Genomic DNA, 14609 nt, shown 5'->3' with positions numbered 1-14609 from the left:
CCTCTTTTCTGACAGCCGCAGACACCTCCGCCTTCTGATGCCCGCCAGGCGAGATTTCAGTGACCACTGCTAGATGACCATCAAGTGCCCTTCGCATTGTCACCTGGCAGTTTCGCCACAACCCTCAAACCAAGCTCACACTCGCTGTGTGCACAGCGAGGAGAATCAACAAGTTATCCCTAAACTGGGCGTTCCAGCCAGGATCCACCACTGCCTTCCTTGCATCCACACCCGCTCCCCAATACTCTCTTGCCCCTGCCTCAAGCACGTGACCTTTTGTTTCAGACCCTTCCCCCTCCCAACGCTCCCCCCACCCCCAACCCCTAGCGCTCCTCCCTCGCCTTCTAAAGCAACTGCGAAAGTCCAGGGCTCGCCAGCCCCCAGGCTCCTCTGACAAAGCCAGGCGTTCAATAGAATCTTGCTTCTTTGGAGCAAGAGTAGGAACGTCAAGATCTTCAAATATATGGAGGGGCGTGGAAGGGCGCCAGACCAGGTTCCGTCGTTCGACCCGCGGATGCCTGAGTTTAGGAAGACTGAGCTTCGGAAGACTGAGCTTAGTCGGAGAGGCTGCTGAGGGCTTCACATCCCGCACTTCTTCTGGACCCCGCGATTAACAGAGCAGGTGTGCATTCCCAGGGGAACTGCTCTGGGAGAGCCTGCGCGGTGTCAGGGGGCGCTTCTCTGAAGCCTACAAGTTTCCATCCCACCCTGGAGCAAGAATATCAGTCACCCTTGGACTCCCTCCTTTAAAGGCACCACTGCTAATTACTACCCCAGGGGCAGGGGCTGGAGTAGACACCTACGTGTCTCTCCGCCCTGTGCCAGCGTCTGACCAAGCCTTCCCCGGGCCGGACCTCAAGACTCACCCACTATTCTCCCATCTGGGCACAGACAGACCTCAAAGTTGACCAGACTCCCCGCCCCTCCCCCCTTCTTTCCAGCTCCAGCCCCCCCACCCAGGGATAGAGCCGGCGCCCAAGGACGGAACCTATTCGGTCCAGGGCGTAGGGTCTCACTTCGGGAATGCCAGGTACACAGAGAGCGGAGGAGCTGCTACAAGGGAGATGGACATGCCCAGCGTGAGTCAGGGTCCTAGCCGCTTGCCCCTTAAGTCTGCCTTGCCTCCTTCCTCAGGGAGGAGGAAACTTCCCCAGCACCCACCTTTAGCCGCGAGGAGGCGGCGCCGCCGGCCTTCCGCCCGGCTGCCGCCGCCGCCGCCGTCAACCAGCCGCAGCTGCAGCTGCCTCTTGCTGCCCACGCTGGCCCTTGTCTCCCGGTGTGTGCCACGCCTGGGACCGCTTCGCAGTGCCTGCCCGCTGCGCTTCAGCTTCAGCCGCCGCCGCCGCCGCCGCTGCTGCGCTTGGCTTCCGGTGCCCGCCGCCTCTGGATGGCTCGCCGGTAGCACCGCGCTCACTGGCTGGGACCCCAAGCGACTCGGGCGCTCACCCCGGGACGGCCCGTGACGTCACGGAGGGAGGGAGGTGGCTCGTACATATTCATGAGACGCGGACACAGTCTCCCCGCCCCGTGGCCCCGGCCCCCAACTTTTCTCTGGTTTCAATGCTCTCTGATGTTCCAGGGTCTTCCTGTTCCTGTGAAGACCTGACTCTCAGAGGACCCTGGGGGGCGGCTCCAGGAGCCCTCCTGTACTCTAAACAGATGCCACAGGGGGTGGCGGGCTCACCCAAACAGTGGTCACCTGGGGCTTGGCCATCAACTGAGGAGGCGCAGGGGGGCCTAGGCGTGCCACGCCCTTGGAGCTGGCGTCTGAGAAGAGGAGGTGGAAGGGTGTCCGCCGCCATGGGTCCTGCCCTTGGCCAGGTCTCTGGACGCTCTATGCCTCCTAGTCTGGGGAGGGCGCCAGGCGCACACTAGTGCTCACAAGTGCTAGTGCTCCTTTGTAGGACTGGGTAGACAGCTGTGTACCTGGAGATCAATGGCTGGGCTCAGCACCTTTTCGAAGAAGGCAGGGACTGTCCATGTCTGCAGGGGGAACAGAAAAGGCAAACTTGGGTTTCCTGGCTGATGAGGCTGTAGAAGGAATCTTATGGTCACTTTAGCTTCCCTGACTTACTATGTCCATGCAAGAAGTTAACAACTTTATGTGGCCACTCCACATCTCTAAAACGAATCCACCTGATGTCATGCATTGTAAAATACCATGCCATTGAGTAATTGTCATCTTGTCATCTACTACCACACAAAGATCATAAAGGTATTCCATAAATATTAACTAGGGGTCAGAATAAATCCTTAACCACAACTGAATATAGGGTGTTGAATTGTAGAGTAAGCAAACCCTGTATAGAGTCAATGACATTTAACAAAAATATCACACAACATATTTAACAAAAATATTTAACAAAATATCACACAACATATCACACAAAAATATTTAACAAAAATATCTTATGGAATAAAGGATAGAGCTCTAGTAGCATAGTGGTTACAAATCGGGCTGCTAATCTCAAGATCAGCAGTTTGAAACTCTAGCGGTTCCACAGGAGAAAGATGAGGCTTTCCTGCTCCCATAAAGATTTACAGCCTCGGAAACTCTATACAGGGTTGCTGTGAGTTGGAACCAACTCCACAGCATATAACCACCAGAGAAATATAGTCATAAACAAATTACCCATTCATTCATTCAACACATTTACTGAACACCTAGACATGGTGCTCAACCTGCTACTCTGCGCTTGAGATGCAAAGACATAGGAGAGCTGTTAGTCCCCTCCTCAACACCTTTGTTCCCTGCCTGAGAAGCAAAAGAGGGCAGTAAAAGGCAATTACAATCCCTTCTAAGCATTATGGTCTTGCACATTCTTTATGTCACTAGAAATGAGCGTACACAAATCAATTAACAAAATGTATATATTGCAACAGTGTCTAAACAGCATCCTATAATTAATAACTGTAGTTTGGGGTACTCAACAGAGCCATAAAATCCATTAACAATCCTCATGCTGCTCAGTCTCCCTGAGCCACTCTGGCAGCTCACCCAGAGCCACTGCAGTTGTGAAAGCCAACACGTCTGCATTTCTAGATGCCAAGAGGTGCTTTAGGGGGCAGCTGTGAATCATGATGACTGCTCTGGGTTGGCACTTCACCTAGAGGTCTCCATTAGCGGCTGTAATACCATATGCTATTTTACTTATTTCACAGATGAGGACATGGACACATAGGCTAGAGGAAGTTAAGTACCTTCCTTGCCCAAGGTCACAGAGCTCATAAGCACCTCAGGCCAACAAAAGAATCTTGCCTTTTACAAGTTAGCCATGACTTACCTTGTTTTCAGGGCCTAGATATGATGACAAGGGGAGGGCAGGGATGGGAGTAGGATGAGGAGGATGCCTGATGCAGGCAAAATCAGGGGAAAGGTAAATTTATCTCATATTCTTCCATTTACACCCCATCCAATTACATATCTGCTACCCCCATTGCCTCTAAGAAACCTACCTTACTGGATTTGCATTGTCCCTTATTGGCACTCTGCTGGATGTTGTTAAAGATTAAGTGGTTGGTCTCCAAAATTTTTGGTACACCAAAAATGAGGAAGAAAGGGGGAAATAGAGGTATTGAAAAGCACCTCTAACTAGTTGTTGTTAAGTACCATCAACTCCAATTTCGACTCTTAGAGACCCTGTACAGAGTTTCCAAAAGGAGCTCTGGTAGCGTAGTGCATACGAATCAGGCTGCTAACCTCAATGTCGGCAGTTCGAAACTACCAGCTGTTCCACGGGAGAAAGAGAAGGCTTTCTGCTCCTGTAAAGATTTCCAGCCTCGGAAACCCTGTGCAGGGTCGCTATGAGTCGGAACCGACTCCAACAACATAGGGTTTCCAAGGAACAACTCATGGATTTGAACTGCCGATCTTGTGGTTCACAGTCTAGTGCAGATCCTACAGCCCCACACCAGAAATCCCAGATCCCAGTAAAGAACCCAGCAGAGAGAGACACCAGGGGGCAGGCCAAAGTCCAAGCAATGCAACATCGTTAGCCTCCATCTCCTCCTCAATGAATGGGATTCATAATAATGGTTACTGTAAACCCTGTACAGGGTTGCTATAAGTCGGAACTGACTCCATGGCACATATCACACACACACACACACACACACACGGTATATAGACAGAAACGGCTGCAAGCGTACATTAACAGAGAACTTCCAGAGGTTCAAGCCAGATTCAGAAGAGGCTGTGGAACGAGGGACATCATTGCTGATGTCTGATGGCTCTTGGCTGAAAGCAGAGAATATCAGAAAGATGTTTACCTGTGCTTATTGATTATGCAAAAGCTTTCAATTGTGTGGATCATGACAAGCTATGGACAATATTGCGAAGTATGAGTATTCTGGAACACTTAATTGTGCTCATGAGGAATTTGTACATGGACCAAGAGGCATTTTTTCTAATAGAACATGGGAACACAGAATGATTTAAAAAATTAAGAAAGGTGTGTGATAAGGTTGTATTCTTTCACCATACTTACTCAACCTGTATGCTGAGCAAATAATCCAAGAAGCTGGGTTCTATGAAGAAAAACATGGCATCAGAATTGGAGGAAGACTCATTAACAACCTGGGATATGCAGATGATACAAACTTGCTTAATGAAAGTGAACAGAACTTAAAATATTTACTGATGAAGATCAAAGACCACAGCCCTTGGTATGGATTGCATCTCAGTGTGAAGAAAACAAAAATTCTCACCAATGGACCAATAAACAACAATCTTATTAATGGAGAAAAGATTGAAGTTGTCAAGGACTTCATTCTTCTTGGATCAACTATCAACACTCACAGAAGCTGCAGTCAAGAAATCAAATGCCGTATTGCATTAGGCAAATCTGCTGCACAAGACCTTTTTAAAGTGTTGAAGAACAAGGATGTCAGCTTGAGGACTAAGGTGCGCCTGACCCAACCCATGGTATTTTCAGTAACCTCATATGCATGTAAAAGCTGGACAGTAAATAAGGAAGACCATAGAAGAATTGATGCTTTTGAGTTATGGTGTTGGAGGGGAATATTGAAAGTGCCATGGGCTGCCAAAAGAACAAACAGATCTGTGTTGGAAAAGGGCAGTCAGAGTGTTCCTTGAAGGCCAGGATGGCCACATTTCATCTCTCATACTTTGGACATACTGTCAGGAGGGACTAGTCACTGGAGAACGATGTCATGTTAGGTAAAGTGGAAGGTCACCCACAGACACATGTGCAAGCCCAGACAAAGTCAGCCAAGCCTGGCCCAAATCCAGTGTCAGATTATCCAATAGGCAAAGTAAGCATGGGCTTACTTGTGCTAATTTACTAATCTGTAGTGAACAATTTCACATTTCTTCACTACATCAAAGATTCTGCTTCAAGATATGGTTGATTTCTGTCTCTCTCCGAACGCCACAGGCCCTTTCTCCAGAATCAAAACTTTTTATTGAATTAACAATTCCTGACAGCATGGATTTACTTGTGCTTGTTTACTAATCTGTAGTGAACAATTTCTCATGCCCTTCACATGTTCAATAAATGTAAAAATGCCTTCCTCTTATCTCTACTTCCTAAGTCTCTAAAATGCCAGTCATAATCCTGATTTTGCTCATTTGCGAAAATGTGCTAACAATTTTAGAGAGGGTGAAGTTGATCAAATTCAGCCGTGGAAATACTCAGTCCATACTATTTGTATTGAGCATTACTGTGTTCTTTGCCTATGCTGGGCCATTGTAGATACAAAAAGTGGGCAAAGCAACCCAGCTACTAATGGGTAACTTGGTACCAGAGTTATCCATTCCAAACCTTCTTTAACCATCTAGTAAGTGTTGTTGTCTCTGTCTTATGAAGGCCAAATAAGTGGCTCAGAAGTTTAAATAATGTGTCCACATTTACAACAAAGAATTTGAACCTGTTGTTGTCAGGTGCCATTGAGTCTGCTCTGATTCATAGTGACCCTATGCACAACAGAAGGAAATACTGCCTGGTCCTCCTACATCTTCACAATTGTTTTTACTCTTGTGCCCATTGCTGCTGCTACTGAGCCACTCCATCTTGTTGTGTGTGTGTGGGGGGGGGGGTCTTCCTCTTTTTTGCTGGCCTTCTACTTACCTAGCATTATGCCCTTCTCCAGGGACTGGTCCCTTCTGATAGATAACATGTCTAAAGTATGAGAGACTAAGTCTTACCAACCTGACTTTTCTAAGGAGCATTCTGACTATACTTCTTCCAACGCAGATGTTTTTGTTCTTCTGGCAGTCCACGATATTTTTAATATTCTGCTTTAACACCATAACTCAAATTTTAATTTATGCTTGTTTAATTTCACAGTCCACCTTTCTCCCACATATCATGGTATTGGGAGAGGCATATAGGATTAAAATGTGGCAAAGTTGAAAAGTAAATTTCAAATCAGCCAGGCTAGCTCTGGAGATTTGAAGTTCTCATTTTTTAAAATCCATCATCTCCTCTGGATAATGACCATGTATCTAACCAATTGCCACTAAGGTAGTGATCCAAATCTCTGATTTTGTTGAGGCTGCACCTCTCATTCTTGGCTCCCCATTGTGACATAGTCTTTTAAAGAACATGGTCAAAAAATAATGAACAAGATGATGTAAGACCTTTGTAAATTTAAACACCAAGTCCTGGGCCCCACCTGGTAATGCAAGAATGAATCTCAGGCATTTATCTGTGCCAACAGTTTTTAATAAACAAATAACTCTCCAGTTCCAGAGAAGAGAATCTAACAGGAGCTTTCCTCACATAAACACAGTCATTCCACTCATTTTCACCAGGGTCCTTAATGTCTTATCTAATGAAGCACCAAAACACAGCCCTTAAGTAATTTAAAGGGGATAAATAATGAAAATAAAAAAAGGATACATGCTGGTGGAAATTTCTTTTTTAAAAAAGAAAATGAAACTGAGGTTTCTATATGACTCAAATTTAATTCAACTAAAAATACTTAACTTTAAAAGAAGGATTTTAAAGCTAATCCTTTAAGAACTAGAGTAATTTGTTGTCCCTTCCCCCAGGTTAGCAAGTGAAGCTGGGTCTTCATGACCCATGAGTGTTTGGACAGGTTACAGAATTTTCAATGGTGCTTTCAGATGTTTTAGTAGTAGGGCAGATGCTGTCACTGCTGCTACCAAAGGAGCTTTTTATTAAAGAAAAAAATTTAGGCATTTGTCTTCAAGAAAAAGCAAGAAAATCTTGTTTACAACTAAATCCAGTTCATGTTCAACATTGTTTGGATATGAGTGTTTTATGCTTGGCAAGGCAGAGTGCCCTGACTGAAAACAAAGATGCCATTGATTATAGCAAGGCATTATTCCTCCACACTGCCCCACACTGTCCTTGAACCTGTATACTCAGTGGTGGTTTTTAACAAAGCAGCCATGAAATCCAGCAATGCTTTTCCCACTGAGAGATGGGATCTATGTCTTCTCTGCTGGAATCTGAGCAGGCTTGTGATGATTTCTACCAGTAAAATTTGGCAGAAGTGATACTGTGCCACTTTCTAGACTAGGTTATAAAGGTGAAGTAACTTCTGCCTAGTTCATTTTCGTAGCTAGGTGCCTTCATATAAGAAGACTGACAACTCAAACACTGCCATATTTATTGAGCCCAAGCTATATGAAAACATGACAGGTAGGTACAGTTGATGGTCCTAATTGAGCCTAATGTTGGAGTCACTCTAGTTCAGGTACAAGACATGAATGAAAAACAGCCTGATGATTCCAGTCCCTAGTTGAAGCGTCAACCTCAACATTTGGATCTTTTCAGCCAAGTCCTCAGACATCATGGAACAGAAACAAGCCATGCCCTACACAGTAAATTTCTGACCTATAGAGTCCATAAATTTGAGGGTAGTTTATAGCACATCAAGAGTAACCGGAATATGCTTACTATCATTTGCTCCCTAAAATAAAACCTGAGGAAAGGGAAGTACGATGAGGTACCACAAATAAACTCATTGCTATCAAGTCAACCCCAACTCACAGAGACCACGTAGGATGAAGCAGAACTACCAGCTCTGAAGGTTGTAATCTACAGCAGCAGAGTGACACATCTTTCCCACAGAGCAACGAGGTCTTCACCACTGTGCTATCTCATCTCCTTCAGTGACGTAAGGCAAATGTAATTAGTTCTATGTTGTAGCTCAAGTGTTGTGAAGTTGTTGTTAAGGAAGAGGAAGAGTAGTGCTTACTGGAAAGAGAATGGTTTCTAGTATCAGACAGGCCTAACTTCCAAACCCAGTTCTACCATTTTCTAACTATGCATGACTCAAGAAAACTACTTACTCTGAACCCCAGTTTCCTCATCTTTAAACTGGGATCCATGAAACAAGTCTGTTTGGGCAATATATGAAATGCAAAGAGTTGAATCCTGTCACGGACAGATAGTGTTGTTGGTTCCAACTCATAGTAACCAGATATATGACAGAATGGAACACTGCCTGGTCTTGTGCCAGCCTCACAACCATTGCTATGTTTAAGCTAATTTTTGTAGCCACTGTGTCAATCCATTTCAGTGAGGACCTCCTTCAAGCATGATGTCCTTCTTCATGGACTGGTCTTTCCTGATGGCATGTCCAAAATATATGAGATCATCATCCTTGCTTCTAAGGAGCCTTCTGGTTGCACTTCTTCTTAGACAGATTTGTTCATTCTTCTAGCAGTCAAAGAATGTTCAACATTCTTCACTAACACCATAATTTGAATGCACCAATTCTTCTTCAGTCTTCTTTATTCATTGTCAAGATTTCCACATGCATGAGTGATTGAAAATACCGTGGCTTGGGTCAGGAGCACCTCAGTCTCCAGGGTGTCATCGATGCTCTAGAGGTCTTTTGCAGCAGATTTGTCCAATGTAATACATCATTTGATTTCTTGACTGCTGCTTGCATGAGTGTTGATTGTGAGGGACATAGTAATTAGGGTCTTCAATAGTGATAGAGGAAACTCATCCAAGGTAATACAAATTGTTAATGGTCTTTCCCCTGAATCTTAGTCCCTGAATCTGGTGCTTTTTCTTCAGGCAGGTTTTGGACAGGCATAAAGCCACAGAAGCCCCATCCTCACCAGCAGCTTTGACAACATGACCACAGAAAGCACCAGTCCACATTCCAGGGCAGAGCAATGTATATGTGCTATGAGAGCCTGTCTGCTGTGTCATTTCAGGACTTCTCTCACAAAAAGAGATGAAAAGTAACCTACCATTGAGGGAGGAAATGGAAGTAAGGTGGTAGCATCATTAACTTATGATCACACAGCCTGAGCTAGATTCTGTCTTGAGTTCTGGTCAAGAGGTCTTTCTCTGTATCCAGGATAATTCCAATAAGGTACATAATGAGAGAGAATAATTGTACAAATTCCACTGGTGATTTTAGAAAAGTCTGGAACTGACTAGACTAGGAGTCAGGACATACCTTATACATACGCACTGGCTGACTGACTATCGAGTTGGTTCTGTCTAGTACCAATCTATGATCCTGGATTGTATTTCTGAGGCTATAAATCTTACTGAACTATAAAGCCTCATCTTTATCCCATGGACTGCCTGGCAGACTTGCACTGTTGACCTTGCAGTTAACAACCCAACTGGTAACACACTATGCCACCAAGGCTCCTTCTCTCTCTTTCTCTCTCTCACACACACACATACACACTCACAATGCAAAAGAGGTCTCTAAGGGGGAAAAAAGTGAAGGGATAAACATTCATTTGCTTCTCAAGTTCAAAGAAAGAAGTAATCCCTGCTTGCTCCTTGTTCTTTTAGAGCCTACCAGTTGAAGGGTGTAGAGCTGACTTGCTACATTGATCCAAGGAAATCGTTTTGACGTTTTAAGTCTTACAATTTCTCAGCATTTAAGATTTTTGTTTCTAGGTTGATATGGTTATGTGTAGCATATCATGTGTCCAAAGGGGACAGGACATATCACCTTTACACCATGTTCTACAACATTTGGGAATGTCAAAAAGCAGTATAGAACGGCTAGCACATGATAAACAGTATGTGTTTACCAGCAGATGGATTGAAGGACATTAAAAACCTGGTGTCCTGACTAAATGGCAAAGCGTGGCTCACTCCTGCTTCAATCTACGAGTAACTGAATATTTGAGGTCGACTTCTTTGCAAAAAATATCGAGCTATTTTTTGGATTTAGAGTTTGGAGATGCACACTCTTAAATCACACTACTAAAATACAAACTAAATATGTTTTCCTAAAATTGGTCTAAAGGTTGATTTACTACTGCAGTTACCTAGGGTAAATAAGAGAGATTGAAAAAGGAGAGAGCAAAGAGACAGGGAAGCAGAGAGATAAAGAAAGATTTTTTTTTTTTTCTAAAGAGCAACTAAGTAAACAATGAATAAGAATTTGTGGATTTATACTACACAATTCATGTACATGAATATGAAACTTGGTACTTTACAAACTGAGATAAGGTATTCTTTTAAATTCTTCATAGAAACCAACCAGATGCCTCTATCTTCCAAGTGCTTAAAAACATACTTGTAATTAGTAAGTTATTTAAATAGCTAAGTTGTTATTCAAAAATAAATAAGGATAAATACATTTCAGAGCTGGTTTACCTTTAACAGGTCCTCATGGGGGGAAAACAAAAAAAACCCAAAACGTTAAAATTAAAGAAGGAATGTTGTTGTTGTTGTTATGTGCTGTGGAATCAGTTCCAACTCATAACAACCCTGTACAGGGTTTCCGAGGCTGTAAATCTTTATGGGAGCAGAAAGCCTCATCTTTCTCCCGCAGAACAGCTGGTAGTTTCGAACTGCTGACCTTGTGGTTTGCAGTTATAGTGAACAATAAATATATATGGATAGATCTATAACAAAAACACTGACTGATTACAATAAAAATAACAGTTAAGATAATTAGTAATTTGACTGGACTATAAACAAAATAGCAACAAACTTTTAGACAGAAATAACATGAAGAATGGAATGTTGTAGTTGTTAAGTGCCATCCATTTGGTATCAATTTATATCGACCCTCTATAGGATTTCTGAGGAGTGATTGGTAGGTTTGAACCGCTGACCTTGTAGTTAAATCCAGTGCTTATCCTACAGTGCCACACCAGTGCTCTAGAATGGAATGCATGATAAAAATTAAAATATTCTAGGCTCCCAGTCTTTTTCAAAATTAGAGTAGAAATATGGGTTACTTTTATACTGTATTTACCCAAATCTTCTTGTCAAAATTTTGAGGCAAAGGAATTAAAGATTATATACAGAACAAATAACTTCCAAATACTTAGGAGCAAAGGGAGATGGAGAAATACATAATCAATCCAAAAAACAACAGTAAAAGAATTTCAAAACGAATTTTAAAGGTAGTTTAACTAGCATAAAATAAGTTTATACTCATATATAAAACCAACAGATCTGTGTTAGAAGAAGTGTAGCCAGAGTGCTCCGTGGAGGCCAGGATGGCCAAACTTTGTCTCTCATACTTCAGACATACTGTCAGGAGGGACCAGTTGCTTGGGAAGGATATCATGTTTGGTAAGGTGGAGGGTCAGAGAAAAAGAGGAAGAACCCCAGCGAGACGGACTGGCCAAGTGGCAGCATCAATGGGTTCAAGCATGACAATGATAGTGAGATTGGCCCAGGACTGGGCAATGTTTCGTTCTGCTGTGTGTAAGGTTGCTATGAGTCAGTACTGACTCGACAACACCTAACAACAACAACAACAACAAATAAGTCCATATATATCATTATTAAATATGTAGAGACTGAACTTAACTATGAATAATAGAAATTCTCAAGTTACAATATGATTAGAGTCCTGATGTTGCACTGTAGAATAAGCCCTGGACTGTTGACAGCAAGGTTGGAGGTTCAAATCCATCAGCCATTCCTCACAAACCCTGGATAAGCTCACTATGAGTTGGAACTGACTTGACAGCAATTAACAATCACAACAACAATATGTGATTAACAAATAACACATCTAAGCATGTTGTTGATTACTTTGAGTTGACTGTAACTCATGACAATCCCACGTGTAAAAAATAGAATTGCTCCATAGAGTTGTCACAACTGTGACCCTTTGGAAGCTCCTCTGGTGTGTGTGTGTGTGTGCACGCATGTGTGTGTGCACACGCGTGTGTGTGTGAGGGGGCATTTTCTATGTATGTGGTTTTTGTTGTTGCTTTGTTTTGTTTTAATCTACAGACAACTTAAGGCAACCAAGTATTGTTGCAAATAATGATGGTCATTATATAAAGATAAAATGTTCAATTTGCCAAGAAGTTATAATATTTCTAATCTTTTATGCACTTAATAACCTAATCTCAGAAAGTAAAAACATACAGAATTACAAGAAAAAAAGCAACAAATGTACAATCATAATGAGTAATGTTAACATACTTCTTTTAGTAATTTGTAGATGGTGGTGGTGGTAGTGTGCCATCGAATTAGTTCCTACTCATGGCGACCCTGTATCAGCTTATCCAGGTTTTGAATCTTTATGTGAGCAGAAAGCTTCATCTTTCTCCTGCAAAGCAGCTGGTGGAGTCAAACTGCTGGATTATAACTGTTGACTTTATGGTTAACAGCTCAATGCATAACCCACTATACTACTGGAGCTCTTTAAGTTGTATATAGAACCAATAAAATTTAGTAAGAATACAGCAAATTTGGCAATTTTGTTATAATTTATATCCCACAGTCAACAATTAAAGAATGCAACTTGTTTAGGAACAGCACTAGATATTGATAAAAGAAATATCAACAAATGTCAAAGAATCCCTATCACACAGATAGTATTTTCATATCACCATCCATTAAAATACAATTAATGGGGGACTTCTGGTTTGGGTGCAGGAGAAGCAGCGACAGGCAGGGAGATTCATCAGTAGAGGTGCAAAAACAAAAATAAAAACAAAAAAAAACAGAGAAGGTGCTTTCTTGGAACCGTTTCAGTACTTTAGATCTAATATAAACTGGGGACATGAGTTTTCGGCACTGACAGGTGGAGAAATCTGACTGTGGTGGTGATTTCTGAATTGATTGGCATGCTGCCTGTGGGTCCCTCAGCCTGAACTGAGATCAGGGGGCGGGAGCACAGCCAGGTTGATACAGCTCTGAAGACACAGGAGCAGCATATGGAAAAAGACGTGTGATGGCTTTTTAAAACTTTTCTTTCCTCCTCTCCTCTGTTGCACCCTCTCTGCCCAGCACAGACAACTTAAGGAGGGTGGTAGAGCACCCCTAAAACGGTCCAGTGTTACACCCACAAGGTACAAATTTCCCATGGTGCAAAGAGGAAATCCTTGAAAGCACCAGTGGTCCCATAAGCTAATCCTTTGGCTGTTTCTTATGATGTCTGACTTTGGGACTTAGCCCTAAAGTTGACCTGGGCAGGACCCTTTCTTCCTGCCTTACATAACAAGAGACAGCCGGTCTGGCCATACAACCAAACCATAATTGCACCTTCTAAAACCTCAACATAGAAGGCAAAAGCCAACACCAACTACTATACACAAGGATGCAGCTATTTTGAGAATTATGCTGTGCATATGCAGATGCATAACTATATAGAGATAAAAACAGTGGACAATCTTTCTTCTATTCATTTCTCAACATCTAACTACATACATCAATGGTGGTGACTAGAGGAGGGGTCTTAGCAAGTGGACACTCCCACCCAGCACTGGAGGATTCTAATGTACACACACACTGACCTGCGAAGCAAAGGTGACTGGACAGTCAGCTAGGGTTTTATTTTTGTTTTTGAGTGGTGGTTTTTGTGTCTGCTTTTATATTGTTTCTGTTTTTTTATTCTTTTGTTCTCAGTTTTTTCCTGGGGGTGGGAGCTTTCTCTCCCTGTTACCCAAGAAGAGACAGCAATTATGGTCATATAACCAAGCTACAAGCATACCCCATAATATCCCACAATCTGGACAGAAGCTAATAGCAGCTACTAGGCATTACACGTGAAAAAGGAAACCTATCTCCAGATCACATCCACCAGGAGACACTCAGTAAGCTTAACAACACAGCAACATACATTCATTTAAGAATTAAAGACTCAACTAACTACTGAAAATGTCCAAGAAAAAAATAACAAAAGATCTCAGCACATGTCCAAAACCAGAAAAGAGTAACTGAAACCAGTGATCTGGAGGCAGGCATAGACTTCCAATCAGAAGAAGAGCAGGCTTTGGAACTGCATGAGAAGGAATTCAGAAAAATGATATGGTGACAAATTCAAATGATCCACAGAGGACTGGCAGAAAATAAGGAAGAAGTCAGGAAAGTGCTACAGGTGCAATCAAACAAGATAGATATAGCATTGGAAACAATTCAAAACCTGCAAAGAGGTCTAGATGATTAATAATAAAATATCAGAAATGGACAATACACTGGAAGGTAAAAAGTAGAATTGAAGAGATGAAAGCCAGAACAAGCGAGCTGGAAGACATATCTCTCAATACTGCTAAGATAGAAGAGCAAGCAGAAAAAAGGATTAAAACAATCTGAAAAGAGTCTAAGATTCATGCTGGATAACATGAAGAGGAATAACTTAAGAATTATTGGCATTCTGGAATAGGAAGAATCTCAGAAGTCCACAGAGGAGATACTTGAGGATTTCTGGAAGAA

General features: G+C 42.7%; 1 protein-coding gene across 1 annotated transcript in view; it reads left to right on the top strand.

Moving 5' to 3' along the window:
• Positions 1 to 1800: 1800 nt before the first annotated feature.
• Positions 1801 to 14609, top strand: part of LOC102818469 (40S ribosomal protein S20-like) — a 33315-nt gene continuing 20506 nt past the window's right edge. Inside the window, exon 1 of the mRNA XM_006846658.1 lies at positions 1801 to 1821. Coding sequence (XP_006846721.1) covers positions 1801 to 1821 — 21 coding nt within the window. The remainder of the gene's footprint in view (positions 1822 to 14609) is intronic.

This window comes from Chrysochloris asiatica, unplaced genomic scaffold, assembly GCF_000296735.1.
Source record: "Chrysochloris asiatica unplaced genomic scaffold, ChrAsi1.0 scaffold00028, whole genome shotgun sequence".
In the NCBI taxonomy this organism is placed as follows: Eukaryota; Metazoa; Chordata; class Mammalia; order Afrosoricida; family Chrysochloridae; genus Chrysochloris; species Chrysochloris asiatica.
This window is presented reverse-complemented; position numbering and strand designations above follow the sequence as displayed.